Source organism: Pantherophis guttatus, chromosome 3, assembly GCF_059756535.1.
Source record: "Pantherophis guttatus breed Tessera chromosome 3, ASM5975653v1, whole genome shotgun sequence".
NCBI classification, from domain to species: domain Eukaryota; kingdom Metazoa; phylum Chordata; class Lepidosauria; order Squamata; family Colubridae; genus Pantherophis; species Pantherophis guttatus.
This window is the reverse complement of record NC_142065.1, coordinates 175878134-175892742: the sequence shown is the minus strand read 5'-3', so window position 1 is coordinate 175892742 and position 14609 is coordinate 175878134. Positions and strand designations below refer to the sequence as shown.

General features: G+C 36.1%; 1 protein-coding gene across 2 annotated transcripts in view; it reads left to right on the top strand.

The window, feature by feature from the left end:
* The window catches only part of TOX (thymocyte selection associated high mobility group box), a 194195-nt gene that overhangs the window by 157382 nt on the left and 22204 nt on the right, over nt 1-14609 (top strand). For both annotated transcript variants that reach the window (XM_034429829.3, XM_034429828.3), the window contains one exon: nt 8672-8902. In XM_034429829.3, the coding sequence (XP_034285720.2) occupies nt 8672-8902 (231 nt within the window). The remainder of the gene's footprint in view (nt 1-8671; nt 8903-14609) is intronic.

Genomic DNA, 14609 nt, shown 5'->3' with positions numbered 1-14609 from the left:
GTAAATGCAGACCTGTTCAAAATCACAGGCCAACATTAGCTTTACAAGAAAAATAGAATAATAATAATAAAGCAATGTTACTAGTACGCTACAGGAAAGTTCTGGTCTGCTACAAATAATAAAGAAATACATGGTAAAGAGATTGGAGTAGGTTTTAAAATTTGAATTGGCAAAGCTTTTATCTCCTCATGCACAATCTGCAATATGCATAGAAGGCTGAAGTATACATAATTATAGACCTTGCATATATAAATAAAAGAGAAGCTATTTGCATAGTACAGAGCAATAAATACCAAAGTTTTAAAGCATATTTTTCTGTTTCTTCAGATATAGTCAGTGGTGGGATTCAAGTGATTTAACAACCGGTTCTCTGCCCTAATGATTTCTTCCAACAACCAGTTTTCCAAACTGCTCAGAAAGTTAACAACCGGTTCTCCCGAAGTGGTGCGAACTGGCTGAATCCCACCACTGGATATAGTATATAAAGCAACTATCACTCTGATTCAGTTTTCCTAGATTTTCTTTTTTCCAGAAAATTCTAGTCTTTAATTTGAGCTTTAGGGAATCAATTAGCTCCTCTTTTCTCAATTTCAACTGAGCAATGGTTGCCTTGATTTAAAAATAACAAAAAGCTTTTTTTTATCCCCTCAAATAAAAGAGAGAGGGGCATCTCTCTTTGTACATAACTAGGATCACCTCTCTCTGAGGCATTCTCTATTTTTATCTGTATGCTTATTGGCTCTGAATGTCAGACTTGCAGCATATTTAATCAATTTAATTTAAAAACAGATTTTTTTTTCAAGTGTTACCCAGCACTCCAGCCAAATCTCATTTGCCAGCCAAATCTGGCATTTTCTCCCCTCCCCCCAACCCACTTGTGATTTAGTTTAGATAAATCTAAATTTATCAATAAGCAACTGATAGCAGCAGTTATATCTGAATACCTTTAAAGTCGTCTAATATCTACTTTCTAATTTTCTTCACACTTAGGTTTGACCTCTTAAATATTCCATGTACTGCCTTGCAAAACAATTCATTATTTTGGTTCATTGAACATGCATATTCTGGTAATGCTATTTATAATTGTGACATGCTAGACACATGATATTTTCACAAATCTGTATTCTTAACTAGATGGATGGCTTTCTCTTTCATGGGTATTTAAATTTCATATATGAAAGGATTTCATGGAATTTAGAGAACAGGGTATGAGAGGATTGTCAACAGCAAATGTTAACTAAGTGAAACATGATCACTAAAGCTTTGCTGTGGCCTATTCTGTTTTTTGTAGCAGAAAACTTAACAGTTTACTTTATTTTAAGTAGAATTTTATGTTGTTTGCTCAGTGTTATGCAGATGGTACTTGAATTAAAATCTGTTTAATCTATGTTGAATAGAACAGCTCTCCTATCTTCCATTAAAATCCTGGAACTATTGCTGTTTATTTTAAATATGCTTTTAGGTATTACTAAGGCTTCTCAGGGGGCAATTAGATATCATCATTACACCTTTTTTGATAGTCTTAAATCCTCATCTATCTATACTTGTGATCTATTATTTGTGAATCATAGCTAATACAGATTTTTAGAGTGAGTGACTTGTGCTTTCTTGTGATAAATAAGTTAAATACATCACTATAATTAAGCAATAAGGCCTGACAGGAGGAGGATTACCACAAGCTAACTATAACTCCAGGGATTTTGAAGTAGAAGTTTGTGCTTAGCAAAATAAGAATGAGAATTTTTTAAACAATTTCCCATCTGTCTCCATTTTGATGGCTAGCAGCAAAATCTGTACAACTGCTAGTTGGTTAGAAGCATAAGACTTCAAAATCACTCTCTTTAGTTTCCAAGTTATTAATGTGAAATTAGTTTTAACTTCCTTGTTTGAAAAAAAATCCTGGACAAACAACTCAAATCCAGTGAAACATTCATCTGTCTCAGAGATAGCAGTTTTCCTATATAACCTTCTGTGTATGCCAATAGTTACTTGGTAAGTAGCAGGGGTGGGCTCTACTTACCTTTACTACCGGTTCACAATGGGATCTTGCGAACCGGTCTGAACCGGGGGTGACCCACCACTGGTAAGTAGCTATTCTAAGAAGCTGAGTAATTGTTAGCTAAATATGTATGACGGTTTAAAGAATTTGGGTTTCCACTTTTGTGCTGCAAGTTTACTATCCTGATCCTAAAGGATCAACATAGTTGTTCTGATGTTAATAAAAAGTGAAAAGACTACACTTTGAAAGAAAAAGAAAAATCTAAGTCATAAGCATTCCAGTGCCAAACAAAGCCATAATAAATTTAACATTACAGATTTCTTAATTTATGTTTCAATAACATAAGACAATCATGCATACAGTTTAAGGATCTTATAAACAGATGTTTAATGCTTTCAGAGTGTACAGATCCAATGCTGATTTTCTACACTGATGCTACAAGTACTAGGTTCCTGATGTTTAGGTGATCACATTGTATATGGCAGTGTTATTAGGTAGTAAGGAATTTTAATTTTGCCTTTGAGTGCTGAGAGAAATAGTATGATTGTCCACCCTGAAGCTGACCTGACCGTGGCCATTTTGAGGCTTCAGTGTTGCCATACTGAGCTGAGGGATAAGGGATGGGGGGGGGAATAGAGATAGATTGGGTTTTGTAGCCAAAACAAAATACTTTGCCCTGGGAACCAAGGACATTTCCACAGCTGGTCGGAGAGAGGAGTGAGGTTAACAGGCAACCAGACGGCACCTTGATTGGACCATGTGACTGATTGTTTGGGAAATGGGAAAAACATTTACTTTTAATTAGGTGAAAATGGTGGGAATATTCAGATTCGGTTTTCAACAGCCTGTGCCAATATGATATGCCAAATAAACATATTCTTTGAGAAACCTACGTGCCTCGGAATTCTGTTTGCTATGGGCATATTACTTGGAACCCTGACAATGATCTATTGTAACAGAAATACAAATTTGTATAGGAAAAAGATCTTACTGAATATAAGAAGAACCATGGAATATTTTATTATTCTAGAAAAAGATGTTTGGGGTGATACCAAAGAATTACTATTATTTTGTTCTCATATATACAAAAATGTTAACAAAAAATTTCAGTAGGTATATGTTTGAGTTCTATTTTCATAAATGCTATTCAGAGTGAAGCTTGACTGGTGTGGCATATAAACTGAGATAAATAAATACTCCTCAGAATAAATTAATAACACAAATAAATTTCTACTACAATTTTAGTACAAAGATTAAAGATTATTTTCATATATTACTTACAGTGGAGACAAATGTGAGGAGGATAAAGTTTTCAGTACTTTTAATACTCTTTGTAGTATTTTTTTAAAATAGGTAATCCATTAATAACCCTTCATGCAATATTCTCTTGACAATGTGAATGCAGTTTAAGAACAGAATTATTTTTTTCTCCTTTTAATTTCATATATACCACTGCTTGTATTCTCAAGCTTGATTAATGAAAACTGATAAAAACTGGGACAGCCTTAAAAAAATAAACAGCCCTGTCACCTCATACAAACTTCCTCTTTCAATCCCTAGTTCCAGATTACAGGTAGTTCTCAGTTTATGAGAACTGCTGAAATTGGAATTTTGGTTGTAACTCATGATGCTCATAAATTGAGGCATTCATGTTTATGACTAGACCATGTTAAAGGATCCATTTTTACAACAGTTTTATAGTGGTTAAGTAACTTAAGTTGTAAGTCCAAATCCATTCTCCCAAATGAGTGTTTTTGCCAGAAACTGACCAAAAATGTTGCAAATCATGGTCACATAACCATAGGATGTTACAGCTAGTGGAAAATGTGAGCCACTTGCCAAGTGTCCAAAATGTGGTCATATGACTCGAGGTTAACATAACATTTTACGACAGCTAGAAGTCATAAAGCACTCTTTCTAAGGCCATTGTAATGCCAACCAGTTGTTAACCAGCTGATTCTAAGTCAAGTTTTACTTGTTTATTATTTCTTCCCTGACCTAAAGAAAAGACTAACGTTCTTTTAAATATTAGCAGCATGTAGACTTGTCTTAACTTATCTCATGAAAAGATTGTTAATTATCATACCAGCAGAGATACAGACTTCTTTAAAAAATGCAACACAATATGACATCATTCCTAAGGACTGCAAGGAAAGAACCCTGTAAGGGCCATATATTGTATAGACCTGTTGATGACGAACCTATGGCATGCGTGCAACAGGTGGCACACATAGCCATATCAGTGGGCATGCCAGCTCAGCTCTGGCATGCATACGTGCACCGGCCAGCTGATTTCCGGGCCTTCTGGGCCCACCAGAAGTAGAGAAACAGGCTGTTTCCTGCCTTTGGAGGGCCGGGGGGGGCAGGCCCGTTTTTCTTTCTTACCTGGCTCCAGATCCTCTCTATGCATCTGCGGAGGGCGAAAACAGCCTTTCCCATTCCCTTGGAGGCCCTCCAGAGGCCTGAAAGGGCCCATTTCCCAACTCCCGGTGGAACAGGAAGTGACTTTTTTGCTGTCCCCAGCCTCCAGAGACTCCTAGAGAGACTCTGAAGCCTGGGGACATCGCAAAAAACATTGCTTCCTGTCCCACCGGGAGTTGGGAAATGGGCCCTTTCAGGCCTCCGGACAGCCTCCGAGGGAGTGGGAAAGGCTGTTTTCGTCCTTCCCAGATGCATAGAGAGGATTTGGAGCAGGGGTGAAATCTAAAATTTGTTACTACCGGTTCTGTGGGCTTAGGGGTAATGTGACTGGGTGGGCATGGCCAATTTTTTTCTTTTTACTTTTAAAACCATTTTTTCTACAACCTCTTTGGCTAAGAGGTTGTAAAAAAATGTTTTCAAAAGGCTCTGAGGATCCAAGCTGAGTTCCCTGATCGGCAGAGGCTTTTTTAAAAAGCCTCTGCTGATCAGGGAACTCAGCTAGGATCATCAGAGCATTTAAAAGAAAAAACCCTTGTTTTCTTTTAAATGCTCTGACAATCCAAGCTGAGTTCCCTGATCAAGGAACTCAGCTGGGATCGTGACAGCATTTAAAAGAAAACAAAGGTTTTTTTCTTTTAAATGCCTTTGACGAGCCGCGCAATCATCAGAGGTTTTTTTTTTTTTTTTACTTTTAAAAGCATTTTTTTGGCCGAAGTAGAAAAAATGCTTTTAAAAGTAAAAAAAAAAGCCTCTGTGATTGTGCAGCTCAGCTGGGCATGGGGGTGTGGGGCAGGGATTTTTGCTACCGGTTCTCCAAACCACCTGCCTCCATCGCTACCGGATCGGGCGATCCAGTCAGAACCGGGAGCATTTCCTTCCTAATCTGGAGCCAGGTAAGAAAGAAAAATGGGCCTACCAGCCATCACGTGCTAGGAGTGGGGGGGGGAGATTGCGCACGCATGCGCAGGGGAGGCACATAGAATTATAGGTGTGGGCACATGTGCACGCGAACCTCCCCCACCCACCCCTCTCCTGGCATGCAATGGCAAAAAGGTTAGCCATCACTGGCATAGATTATAACTGAAGATTATGCTATATTTCCTCAAGAGACTTATAAGCCAACTAACCAGAATCCTTTACAGCAAGCAAACACATCATCTCTACCCTAGAACCCCAACAGCATAAAGACTTCACCAGGCCCTGACAACAATCTTATTCTATAAATCTCACCTCCTTGAAGAAAAAGAAAATAAATTGTTCCTCACTTCTATACATTTCACTCAATATAACACGAGGGTTTCAGAGACTTCCCACAGCATTATAAACTTACCAGTTGCTTGGTCAGCCGGTCAGAACACTCCAATTCTTGCATGAGACTTTTCTTTTGCTCCACTAAACCCCTACAAAATATAAACTCTGTGGGGGCTATATAGTATGTTTTCCTTGCTTGAGACGTAAGTAGCTTTAGTATGAGAAATAAAATTTAGACATACAGCTATCATCAAACTAACTCATCCAAGGACAACACAAAACTACAGCTCTACCATTTCTCAAATGCATTAAGATGCATGAATGCCCCATATAGATTTAACACTGAATTGGATTTCTACACTGAATACTGTTGCCAACAAACTGAAACATAGTCATCAATAAAAAAAAGTATTCTTATTCAACAATCTCTGCAGAGCAGAATGAGACATCATCCAAGGTCTCAAGAGCAGCAGCAATATGATCATTAAATAAACTGACACAGAAAGGGCAGTTTTCATTATGAATCAGATGGATTATTCAAGTAAACAGCTCTCCAAAACTATAGTATATCCTCAGAACCCACGGAAATTTAATGGAAAGAACTACACAATCTGATGCACTTTCCAGAAGATATACAAGACTATATCTACAGAAAGATATCACAGGATCCTTCACAAGAATTTTGTACCTCTTTTCAAAAAGAATACATACCTGGCCATCCAATTGACTCAAACATTGTAATCATCACAGCAGCAATTTAGCTTTTGCGAATTCTGTATTCAGACCTTATGTTGCCAGCACTCATAGGTGTATAAGAAACACTAAAGCGTCCCTAAATTGGATGGTAGCTAAATGCTGGTGCACTATAAACATCCCCCCAAATTTTGGACTTTGAGCCAACAGGAACTTAACCACTGAAGTCTATGGAGATTCTCAGTCATCCAGGTCATAGCTGCCCCAAAGATGCTTTTTTAAGAGGCAGCTGGACTTTCTTGTTTTTCTTTGAAGATGTTCACTTCTCATCCAAGAAGCTTCTTCAGCTCTGACTGGATAGTGGGCAATGGAATGGAAATTCACACTGGAAGATGTTAAGGAAAATAGTCTAGCCTTCCTGTGCAGTACACATTAAGGAAGACAGAAGCCTTAACATTGCAGTTTACAGAAATAGAAGAGAACAATAAATGAAGCAATGTTGTCATTCCATACATTGCAGGAATATCAGAAAAGTTCAGAAAGAAAAAACCCATCAGGACAAGATTCAGAAGTCAATCTGCATTTAAAAGACAAAAGCCACTTTTTTGAGGAAAGCAAAGTCCACATTTTGGACAGAAAGAATTGGTGTTTGAAAGAGGGGTCAAAGAGGCCATCTATGTCAAAATTGAACAGAGGGGGAGGGATACAACATCATCCATCTGCAGTCTACAATACAGTCCTTTTAACAGTTCCAAGAAGGCTCCACTCCCATTTGCACTCTCATTTGCACTACTCAGACGACCCTAACACGTCAGAAAAACCTCCAGGTGGCCACAATGACTCTCTAAAAGAATGCAAATGACCAGCTGTCTGCAAGGAGTATAAATCCTTCCATTCTCCACCATCCAGTCAGAGCTGAAGAAGCTTCTTGGATGAGAAGCAAAACTTCTTTAAAGAAAAACAAGAAAGTTCAGTTGCCTCTTGAAAAAGCACCTTTGGGATAACCATTGAAATCAGCATAGCATACCTTGTCCCTAAACTATATGACTTTTCATTCAACCAAAACTACATTATGATTAGCAATGCCACAGGGTTGCCAACATCTTTATGGCTGACATAGAATAGTGATTTCTCAGCTTTTGCCCCTGAAATCTCTCTTGTACATATACATTGATAACATTTTCATCATCATGAAGAAGATTCACTAATGTCTAAAAATTCAACAACGCTGCCCCATCATCAGCATTAGCCGCTTCATTGAGGTTACAGTAAAATTACACAATGGATATAGAAACATCACATTGCACAGAAAAACCTATCTATCTCATGCATATCTAAGTGCTTCCTGCTGCCGTCTAGAACATACCACCAAATATCCAGGCTCTACACTACAACCATATTTGTTCTGACCTTCTTGACAGATATGAACAACTGATGGACTTAAGCCAAATACATACTGTACAAGATCAATAGGCAAATCAATTGAGCCAGATCCATTCTAGAGGGCACTTATTAAAAGACAAACCACAATAGCAGGATAGAACGCTTTTGGTTGTTGTCTACAGCCTACAGCTACCAGCTTGAGCATTTTGTTGTATAGAAACTACAATCCATATTGCAAAATGACACTGCACTTCCTTAACAATATATAGCAGAGACATACTTGAATACAGATAAGATATCCAACCTATCCAGACAAGAACCTAAACTCCAAGTGTTGTGAAATTAAGTGGTTTTTATCATGTTTTCTTACTTCTGGTTAGTGTTCATAGATGCAGTCCGCATGTTTTCTACCTTTTCCTATATAGTAGCTGATTCAGTGCTCACAATGTAGATGACTCCTGTTCTTTCTTCTTAGGCTACTGGATCTTTTGATTTACTTAACATGTTTCGGAAAAGCAACCCTGAGCAACATATATTTACTTCTATTGAAACTGATCATCATATTAATGAAAGAGTTCAAAATGATATAATGCCATTTGTAGTAAGGCTTGAAAAGGATTTAAAAAATAAAAGCTAAGCTACAGTTTAGCTAGAATGAAAACAAACTGTAAAGTATAATATCATTAGATTATATAACTTTATAAATGAATTTTATAAATGAAATAAAGTAAGAGGTTAATAATTTGGATTATAAAAGGGCTGTAATTAAACTAAAGTTTTAAGCCAAAAATGTCTAAATTCATATGGATGGAAGAACAGAGATTTAGTTTGGTTTTCAGTAATAATTGCAGTAGTTTGTTTTATAATGTTTCTTTTCTTTTCTTCTTCTTCTTCCTTTTTTTTTTTTTTTTTTTTTTTTGGTAGATCAATGGGGGAGAAAAAAGACCTGCCTCTGACATGGGAAAGAAACCCAAAACTCCCAAGAAGAAGAAAAAGAAGGATCCTAATGAGCCACAAAAACCTGTTTCTGCCTATGCATTATTTTTCCGAGACACTCAAGCAGCTATTAAGGGCCAAAATCCAAATGCTACTTTTGGTGAAGTTTCTAAAATTGTAGCATCTATGTGGGATGGCTTGGGAGAAGAGCAAAAGCAGGTAATGTGTTACATTGCTTTTGAAATTATTGATTTCTTTACCTGCTATTTTTAGAACATTTCTTTTTATCATTAAAACAAATTCTCGTTATGCTCATATATCCAAGAACCAAAATTCTTTTACATGTTTTTTACTGATTGTCTTCAGGCTAGAGTTAAAGAGAGGAAAAAAATCACATATGCATGTATTATATGTTACTAGATGGTCTAAGAATTTTCTTGTGAATTGGAATGCTTGAGTTGGAGATAACTACTTTTTGCAAATTGTGAATATAATAGGCATCCATTTTTTTCAAAATTGACCTTGTTGAGCCAAGACTGCATATCATTCAATATAGGATCAGGATGATATTGTATTCACATCAGAATAACATTTGGAAGGGACCTTGGAGGTCTTCTAGTCCAACTCCCTGCTCAAGCAGTATACTATGTACCATTTCGGAGAAATGGTTGTCCAGTCTCTTCTTAAAAGCCTCATTTTGAGCACTCACAACTTCTAGATCTTCAAATCTATCCTTGCATAGATAACCTATATACATTTGATTCACTGTGTAAACAAAATGTTGAGCAAATTGAGTCTTCATATATTCTTATTATATGCCTACGCTTGTTGATGTTTTGAAAATTAACATAGGTCCATGTCAAGAGTAGCATTGGTTTGCAGTACTCTTTTCTATGACTTTATATCTAAATTCCATATTACTTAACATCAGTGGTCTATTAAAGATATATTTTTCAAATGTTTACTAACATTTTTTGCAATTCCAATAGAATATGCTTTCTGGTTACTCTTTCCCTTTTGCATATTAATGCTTTTTGTGCATACATTTTAATAAAACAAACATGGAGGAAGTTTTCCTACTTTTCATTTTGAGGTCATCCTTGTAACTCCCATTCTAATATTTCATTAATTTCTACCAAGTAACTTCACTTATAGTAACATCAGTACTAATGGTAAGGTAATAATCAAAATAATTTCACCTTTCTTCAAATAATGCTTTTTTCTGTCTATAGTGCCAGAGAATAATCATAATATTTTGAGATTTTCTAATAGTTCTAATGACTCAATATATTGTATTTGTTAGATTATGTTTTATAAATGACTTTGCTTAATAATACAGTATTTTAGCCCTGAACCTGAACAAATTACATTATACTTTTTCACCTACTTGATTGTTAGGTTAAGAAAACAGTTTTATTGGATAACTGAGTTTTTGTCATTGTTTTTGTTTTTTAAAAAATCAGGACAATTATGTTTTAGAAATAGAGATAACATTTTGTAAAACCAAAAAAAAAAAGTGTTAAAAGAAGAAAAAATAGCAACAAAATGAATGGTGTTAATGCAATGAAAATTAATTACATCTACAGAACAATTAAAGAACCATGTGAGTGATCTGCACTTCAGTGCTATAATAAGAATGAATTAACCAAATGGCACCAGCATGTGAACAAATTTATCACAAATATTGTCAGGCAAATGCCTCTGACAGCATTTTTTCAATTACAGACTTGAAACTGTCATTGAGAAAGTTGCATTGTTAGCTAATTGAAAGGAAAATAGGGTTTTCTCATAACAAAAGAAAGCTTTCAGAAAACACTTTGGATTCAGTTTAGCATTTTAGCTTTAGCATTAGATCCTCCCATGCTATGTAGCATATTGGGCAGCAAGGGATATCCAGTATTTTCAATTTTGGGCGAGTAGATCAGCGTCTTCCCATGTGATGTTTAAAGTTTTTAAGTCATCTATGAATGTTCTTAGCATGTATTTCAAGGGCATCCTCTTGGTCATTTGGCATCAGGAACTCATTGCCCTGTTGGGAATTTGATTATTCTCCATGAGGAGTATATGACTTGCAAGTTACCTATGCCTCTTGTATGCGACAATATTATGTAATTTGGGGACTAAATTCTTTTGCAACACTTCTTCATTAGTAACATGGTCAAAATAGCGAAAATATAATAGGATTCAGATTAACAGCTGTAAAATTATTGCTTCTTCTAAATATAAGCTACTGTACATATCAGATAAAAAAAGAATTAGCATCTTTCTTTGTTTTTTACCGACCTCAGAAGGATGGAAGACTGAGCCAACCTTGAGCAACTAAGGATCGAACTTCTAGCAGTGAGCAGTCAGCCTGCAATACTGTATTCTCACCACATTGCCACCACAGCTCTACATTCATTCAGCATCCATTAATTCTTGATCATAACTTTGTTTTATTTTTCTCATGCATACTTTAGGTATCTTATTCCCACGGAATTCAACTATTACATTTCTTTTGATTTATCCAGTCCTTATTCGCATGTAACAAAGTGGGCAGAAGCATGCTCTTAAATACAGCCATTATCAATTAATTCCTTGCAACTGCTGTACTGCTTTTCTATCAGCATTTGCATGCCTTAGAACACTCCTTCCAGCATTCATTCACTTCAGTCTCTTTACATTTCCTGGCTTTTATTTTTATTCTCACTGCTGGAAGTATCTTGCTTAGCTTTCTTTACACATTTTTCAAATCATTTTTTTTATTTCTGTCAAATTTTTTTTTTTTTTTTTTTTTAATTTGATTTATATGCCGCCCTTCTCCGAAGACTCAGGGCGGCTTACAATGTGCTCAGCAATAGCCTTCATCCTTTTGTATATTTATACAAAGTCAGCTTATTGCCCCCACAAACTGGGTCCTCATTTCACCTACCTTAGAAAGGATGGAAGGCTGAGTCAACCTTGAGCCTTGGCGAGATTCGAACCCTGCAGTAATTGCAGGCAGCTGGTCTTAAGCAGCTTAATAACAGGGTGCCTTAAACCCTAGTACTACCAAGGCTCTTATTGATGACGATGTTTGTCTTTTTTAAAAATCACTTGTTATGTCAACCATTCTTTGCTCTCCTTTGTTCTTTGTGACTTTCTTCTTTCTGCTTACACACTATAAAAAATTTCCTTATCCTTATTTTGTGGAGCTTATTTTCTTGCCCTCATCACCTCTATTAGAATGCATGGTTTTCATCAATGAAGTCTTCTATAGAATCTTTTTAGTAGGAGAAACTATAGACTAGATTATTACTTATTAATATTACAATAGTAATGTATAATTACATTACTTCTTGCAGCATAAAGAAAGTACTGATCAGTTGGTGCTTATTTTGGCCAATATAGCATAAATGCAACCAAAGTCCAGTTTTACCCTAAGCAACTCACTGTATTCTATGTAAGCTAGGATCTCTAGAGACTACTTTTTACTATTGCTACCTTCACTTCATCTATTAGGGAGTATATGCAGTGTCCTGACACCCATTCTAAATATGACATGAATTAATTTGCCTCTTGTTTTTTAGAATTTACACACAAATCATTGCAGACAGTTCTTTCAAGTGTTTGCCAGATATATTTATGCTAATTGATGGAAACATCCAAGGGTTTCTCATTTTCCAGCTGTGCTTATTTCACTACTATGTCGATTATTAAAGGAAATCTGTGTTAATCACTACAGATTGACAGTTTCTCTTCTAAACTGTAGAGAAACCAATGTGTAATGGATTAAAGAACGTGCAATAAAACAAATATGGACATTTGCTACATCTTTTCATATTATTCAAACCTTAAAACAAAATTCAAACAATGATCAGTTCTCCATTAATTTAAACCAAGCAACATTGAGAGCCGTGGTGGCGCAGTGGTTAGACTGCAGCACTGCAGGCTAGTTCTGCTGACTGCCAGTTGCCTGCAATTTGGCGGTTCAAATCTCAACAGGCTCAAGGTTGACTCAGCCTTCCATCCTTCCGAGGTCGGTAAAATGAGGACCTGGATTATTGGGCAAAATAGACTGACTCTGTAAACTGCTTAGAAAGAGCTGTAAAGCACTGTGAAGTGGTATATAAGCCTAAATGCTATTGCTATCTGCCAGCTAAGTTTAGCCATTATTATTATATGCTAGTGAATTAAGAATACTTAGATTGGCTTATCAATGCTGCAAAATGCTGCAATGCTGAAGAGCCTGGTAGCTCAGCAGACTAAAAGCATTGTGATTAACACCAGCTGTCTGCAATTACTGTAAGTTCGAATCTCACCAGGCTCAAGGTTGACTCAGCCTTCCATCCTTTCTAAGGTAGGTTAAATGAGGACCCAGTTTGTGGGGACAATAAGCTGACTTTGTATAAATATACAAAAGTATGAATGCTATTGCTTAACGCATTGTAAGCCGCCCTGAGTCTCTGGAGAAGGGCGGCATATAAATCAAATTAAAAAAAAAAAGGATGTATCAAGAGGAATTTGTTTTTTGTACTGAATACACACACATACACATCCATGCACAGCAGTTTTTATTGCTTAAAGGGAGACGATGGGCTAAATATATTACTTATAATTTACATATAGGATTCTTTCTGTCAAATGTAAATATTTTATATCCTAGTATATTAAAAGTTTGTTTCAGGCTTTTAGAACATACATTGTATTCAAAATCTGTTCTATATAAAAATACTCAGCCTTTTTCTCACTTTTTTCTCTTCTGATGCTAATGCTGACTTTCCAAATTAAAGTTATGTAGGATGGAACCAAAAATGCACCTAGAAAGCTACCCAGCCAAGATGTAAATGACCATATAAATCCTTATTGGATGTAACCAATAAGAGCTAACCTGTTTATATGTGGAAATTGTATATAGTAGGTCTACCATGATTGATTGATTGCTAGGCAGGCCTCAGTATAAACAGTGTGATGAGAATGCATCAGTGGCTGGATAAAAGATCAGCAAAGATTGTTTCTTGCACATGTGTAAGTGGAATGTTATTGGGATCTATCTATTGTGCATCCTAGCTTTAATTTCTGAAAATATACAAATTATATCAGACCTTCAGTTCCTCCTTTATTCCTACATTTATATTCATGTGAGGCTTTGAATATTCTTTTCATAGAAACTAAGGGTTATTGACCTTGTGCAATTTTCCTCATTTTTTTCTGTCCTCCCTGCACTGCCTTCATAGTAGGCCCTTTTACACTTCAGTTCTTTGTAACAAATTTTCTTTAGGGTTTTTTTTTCCTTCTGGGTGTGCTTTTTCATTATGCAAGAGGAACTGGACACACAGTGACTTAAGATTTAAAGGCAAAGCTTTCTTTAATTAAAAATAAATACCCTATTACTCTATGTCCTAAAAGGTGGCATGACAGATTCTTTTTATTTATTTTTGTAGCTTTAAATATTTTTTTTTAATCAGAATCAGATGTAAATGTATTAAATGAAACTTAAGTTCTTAAGTTCAAAGACCCAGTGCAGATATAATAGCAAAAGCAACTTAGAAACAAATTGTCCTTGTTTTATGTTGTTGTGAATGACTTTGATATCACACAGAGCTCAGTAAATCAGGTAGTTTTCTTGAAAATGGAATTCCATGCCCACACAAAATGTATTGCACAAAGTTCACATCTGTAACAACAATCTTAGCTGAGTCATAGACAGAACTAGCTGATCTCAGTACATGTGAATTTGAATGTGCATGTTTATTTAATCCATGTCCTTGGTTAAGGTAGCAGGGCAGGGTTATGTTCCTCAGGAAAGATTTGTTATCATCAGATAAGACACTCCAGAGGGTGGTTGGAATGCTGTACCATATGCTTTCTTTCAGGGCTGCATAATTTGTTCTCAGGAATATTAGCTGCAACAGTTCAGCTCAATAGCAACACCTCATTATTTTATCCCTCAGTATTTATTCCTATG